General features: G+C 37.2%; 1 protein-coding gene across 2 annotated transcripts in view; it reads left to right on the top strand.

Annotated features, from left to right (window-relative positions):
* The window catches only part of STK31 (serine/threonine kinase 31), a 144,800-nt gene that overhangs the window by 62,827 nt on the left and 76,381 nt on the right, over positions 1-5,592 (top strand). For both annotated transcript variants that reach the window (XM_003788507.2, XM_003788508.2), the window contains exon 10: positions 744-903. In XM_003788507.2, coding sequence (XP_003788555.1) covers positions 744-903 — 160 coding nt within the window. The remainder of the gene's footprint in view (positions 1-743; positions 904-5,592) is intronic.

The raw sequence follows: 5,592 nt of genomic DNA on the forward strand, positions 1-5,592 counted from the left end.
TGCCTCCGCCTCCCAAGTAGCTGGGACCACAGGTGCCCGCCACAACGCCCGGCTATTTTTTGGTTGCAGCCGTCATTGTTGTTTGGTGGGTCCAGGCTCGAACCCGCCACCTTAGGTGTACGTGGCTGGCGCCTTAGCCAGTTGAGCTATAGGCGCCGAGCCGAAGTTGTCTAATATAGTTAAAATATTTTTCCACAAATTTTTTTTGTCACAAAGTTAAAAGCCTATCCACAAGTATGTTTTTTACACTTAATCTTAGTCAAGAGGCTGAGAAGCAATTCCAAACATGTTTTTATTTAATATTTTATGTAAAGTTTTAAAAATATCTTTTCATAGCCACTACTATTAAAGTAGTAACTTTTAGATCACTATAATTTAAGTATAACTTTATTTATACCAATTTTCTTTTTCTATTTTTTTGAACCAGAGTCTTACTCTCTTCTCCTGGGTAGAGTACTGTGGTGTCATCATAGCTCATAGCAACTTCAAATTCTTGGGGTTGAGCAATCTTCTTGCCTCCGCCTCCTGTGTATCTGGGACTATAGGCATGGGCCATTACTCTAGGCTAGTTTTTCTATTTTTAATAGAGACGGGGTCTTGCTCTGGCTCAGGCTAGTCTCCAGCTCCTGAGCTCAGGCAGTCCATCTGCTTTGGCCTCCCAGAGTATTAGGATTACCGGTGTGAGTCATGCCTCTAATTTTCTAATTTATTGACCTTTTCCCTTTTGCTATTTTTTAAAATAGGCACGTCAGCATCAATGTTCGTTTTGGAAATGACCTTTCAGATGCTCTACAAGTTTTGGATGAGGGGTGTCTTACTACCCCAGCTTCTTTGAATGAATTAGAGAAAATTTGGGCAGAATATAATCTGGCTCAAGAGAAGATTCAGACTTGTCAAAATGTGGTAAGTTGAGTATTTTTCTCTATTATGATTTTTATCTGTTGAACATAAGGAAATTATCTTTGGAGAAAGCAGAGGAACTGCACATATTGTAATGATACTATATTTGCATAAAATCTTTAACTTTTATAGTATCTTTATATTAATAATTGGATTCTTTTATCACCTTATAAGAAAGGTGATTGCCTTACAAAAAGGATTGGATTGAAATAATTGGTGATTGTGAGTAAAGGGGTTAATGAAGTCTTTCCCTTTCACATGAGAATTTGACCTTTTGGCCAGGCACGGTGGCTCATGCCTGTAATCTTAGCACTCTGGGAGGCCAATGCAGGTGGATTCCTTGAGCTCACAAGTTTGAGACCAGTTTGAGCAAGACTGAGACCTCGTCTCTGAAAAACAGCCAGGTGTTGTGGCAGGTGCCTGTAGTCTCAGCTACTCAGGAGGCTGAGGCAACAGAATCTCTTGAGCCCTGGAGTTTGAGGCTGCTGTGAGCTGTGACACCACGGCATTCTACCGAGGGTGACAAAGTGAGACTCTGTCTTAAAAAAAAAAAAAGAATTTGACCTTTGGTTAACTCCCTTCTTTATTCCTTTAGTAATCTGCTAAAATATTTCAACTGTATTACTAGGCAGCATTGTTTATGGTAAATATGATATCGATTAGCCAATTGCATCTGTATTGGGAGGAACTATATACTACAGATAATTGATTGAGACTCTTAAAATTGGGCATGCCCCTTGAGGGACCCTGGGAGCTATACTTATGGAGTTATAAGAGATACTGGCTTTTGAGCAGTAACATTAAGCTTGTGAATCAAGGTGGTTGCAATGGTTGGTAATATGGATCTTGTCTTCTGGTCTGAGTGGTGGTTTATGTGGGAGTATTGGACTCTGTCATACCATTAAATATGGTCTAAGCCACCTTTTGTTGAGAGGTAGTTGTTTGTTTATGTTGGGGAAGAGTATGAAAAGTACTTTCTATGAATTCTTCATTATTTTAAGTACAAGTATTTTTATTTCCTGTTGCAGTTTTCTTTATTATATTGAGCTGAACAAATCCCTATAAAGATATCCTGTACAACTGTCTTAGTTTTTTGTAGCACTTGTGAGCTCTCTTATTTGTTGTGTTTGGTCTTAAATGGTGTTTTCTGCCTATGTGGATTATACCCTGAGAATCTTATTCCTTATACATACCTAGGTTGACTAGTTGGCAACCTGGCTGGCTCTGAATGATAAATGTGAGCAAAATAACTAGGCATTTGGAAATGCCAGGAATGTTTAGTTAGGAGGAGGGATTAAATTTTGGTTATTTTACATATTAGATCTGAACTGGTTGCTTCTGACTGTGAAAAGAAAAAAGCAATAGCAGAATTAATAATATTTTATTTACTTTTAAAATTTAGTTAACTTATTTTTGAGAAAGGGTCTTACTCTAATTATTTGGGCTTGAGTGCAGTGGTGTCATCCCAGCACATTGTAGCTCATACTTCAGGGCTCAGTGAGCTTTCTGCCTCATCCTCTTGAGTAAGTGGGACTATAAGTACCTGTCATCATGCCTAGCTGATTTTTCTATTTTTTGTAGAGATAGGTCTTCCTATGTAGCTTAGTCTGGTGTTGAATTCCTGGCCTCAAACAATCCTATAGTCATGGCCTCTCAAAGTGCTAGGATTATAGGTATGAATAACTATGCCAGGCTAGAATTAGTATTTTATTGTATATAAATTCAGCAAATTTTAATGAGCATCTACTATGTGTTAGGTACTGTAGATAATTTTTTTAAATCTACAAAACACAAAGTTATAGGTACTTTCTGATTTTTATCTTACAATAACTTTAAATATGGGCATTTTTGCTATCATTGTATAAGTGAGGGAACAGGCTCACAAAGGTTAAGGAAATTTACTTAGGATTCAAGGCAGATAAAAGATCTAAATCTAAGGCATGAATCAATAAAAATCATCAAAGAAAGTGTGGGGAAGGCACTTGAAGATAGAGGCCTGGGGAAAGATTTGAAGTCTTCCATGAAGAAGACTTGCATGGAAATTGCAGCAGCAACAACAAAAACAAATGGGACTTAATTAACTGAATAGCTCTGTACAGCTAAGGAGACAAAAACCAAAGCAAATAGACAACCATCAGAATGGGAAAAGATATTTGCATGTTATGAATCAGACAAAATCTTGATAACTAGAATCTATGGAGAACTAAAAATTAAGTGGCAACAACAACAAAAAAAGCCAACAATTCCTTATATCAATGGGAAAGTGAAATGAATAAAACCTTCTCTAGAACCTTCTCCAAAGAAGACATATGAAAAAATGCTCATTGTCCCTAATTATCAGAGAAATGCGAATCAAAGCCACTCTGAGATATCACCTAACCCAAATGAGAAGGGCCCACATCACAAAGACTCAAAGCAGAAGATGCTGGTGTGGTTGTAGAGAGAAGGAAACATGTTTACACTGTTGGTGGGACTGCAGACTAATAACAACCCTTTTGGAAGGTAGTATGGAGAATCCTCAAAGAACTCAAACTAGACCTCCCATTTGATCCTGCGATCCCATTACTGGCATCTATCCAGAAGAAAAAAAAATCATTTTACCATAAGGACATTTGCACTAGACTATTTATTGCAACTCAATGTATAATTGCCAAATTGTGGAAACAACCCAAATGTCCACCAGCCCATGAATGGATTAACAAGCTGTGGTGTATGTATACTATGGAATACTATACAGCAGGGGTCCTCAAACTTTTTAAACAGGGGGCCAGTTCACTGTCCCTCAGACCATTGGAGGGCCGGACTGTGGGCCCTAGGATGAGTCAGCTGCTAAGCAGGACAGGCAGCAGTGGGAAAAACACCCAGTGGGCCGGATAAATGTCCTAGGCGGGCTGCATGTGGCCTGCAGGCCGTAGTTTGAGGACGCCTGCTATACAGCCACTAAAAAGATGGTGACTTTACATCTTTTGTAATTAATTTGGATGGAGTTAAAATATGTTCTACTTAGTAAAGCATCACAAGAATGGAGAAGCAAGAATCCAATGTACTCAATTCTAATACGAGGACGATTGATGCTAGTACACGGAGGAGAGGGAATGGGAGAGGGAGAGAAGGAAGGAGGGAGGGGAGTGTGGTACCACAGTGTGTGACACACTTCTTGGGAGCAGGACACTATTAATAGAGAGACTTCACTCAGGAAACGAAAGCAGTATAACCTGGCTCATTGTACCCTCATTGATTCCCCAACCAAAAAAAAGAAAAAAGAAAAAGAAATGATCAGGATTACATAGTTCTAAATGTTAGCAAGGAATTTGAACCCAGGCATGTTTGACTGCAGAGTATATTCTCTTTTCATTTAAACCACATTGAATGTTAAAACATTTCTTAATGTATTTTCATATAATAAGATGAAAAAGAACTGCTTTTTAAGTTTTGTTTTTATGGTTTGAGCATAGGAAAGTGATTCTGATGCAGAGAGAAGGGCTTACTTGTAGCTTTAGGACTTGGTATTCTAATAGTTGCAAATCTGACTTGCTTCTTTTAAAGCAAATATTTCTCCCGCTGCTTATGTTTCAGGGCTTACAGTTCATTTGGCAGATTGACTGTTGGATAAATACATAGTCGTAACTTCTGCTTACATGAATTACCATTATATTTCCTTTGTACTCAATTTTGGTTTTAGAATCGTTACTTTCATTGTATTTTGCATAATTTTTTCACTTAATTGCCATGTGATTTTCTTTCTTGATGAAAGAAATGAGCTTTAGTTGAGGTTTTTAAAAATTTATATTTATTTTTATTTATAAGATAGTCTAGTTGAGGTTAAGTAAGAAAAAATCCTATAAAATCCAGCCTTTTATGTGTACGTGCCAAACATTGTTATGGGTAATAGAGATACAGATTTTTAAAGACATTGATCTTTTCTCACTATCTTTCTTGGATACAGGAGGAATATATTAATGGATAGTTTCAGTACAAATAATATTTAGTGGTAAATAGTATTATTTATAGTATTTGTAAATAGTGGTAAATACTATTATTGTAGGTTTTTTACATATATGTGTCTAAATATAGCTTCTTGGGCTAATTGGAGTATTTCTTTTTATTAAATCATAGCTGTGTACATTAATGCAGTCATGGGGCACAGAGTGCTGGTTTTATATACAATTTGAAATATTTTCACCAAACTGGTTAACATAGCCTTCATGGCATTTTCTTAGTTATTGTGTTAAGATATTTATATTCTACATTTAGAAAGATTCACATGTACCCTTATAAGATGGATAATAGGTGTGGTCCCACCAATCACCCTCCCACCACCCATCCTCCCCCCTCCCCTCCCTTCTCCCCTGTCCCCATATTCTTGGGCTATAATTGGGCTATAGCTTTTGTGTGAAAGCTATAAACTAGTTTCATAGTAGGGCTGAATACATTGGATACTTTTTCTTCCATTCTTGAGATACTTTGCTAAGAAGAATATGTTCTAGCTCCATCCATGTAAACATGAAGGAGGTAAAGTCTCCATCTTTCTTTAAGGTTGGATAATATTCCATGGTATACATATACCACAATTTATTGATCCATTCATGGGTCAGTGGGCACTTGGGCTTCTTCCATGACTTAGCAATTATGAATTGGGCTGCAATAAACATTCTGGTACAAATATCTTTGTTGTAGTGTGATTTTTGGTCT

This window comes from Otolemur garnettii, unplaced genomic scaffold (genome assembly GCF_000181295.1).
Source record: "Otolemur garnettii isolate 467f Iridium unplaced genomic scaffold, OtoGar3 scaffold00028, whole genome shotgun sequence".
Taxonomy (NCBI): domain Eukaryota; kingdom Metazoa; phylum Chordata; class Mammalia; order Primates; family Galagidae; genus Otolemur; species Otolemur garnettii.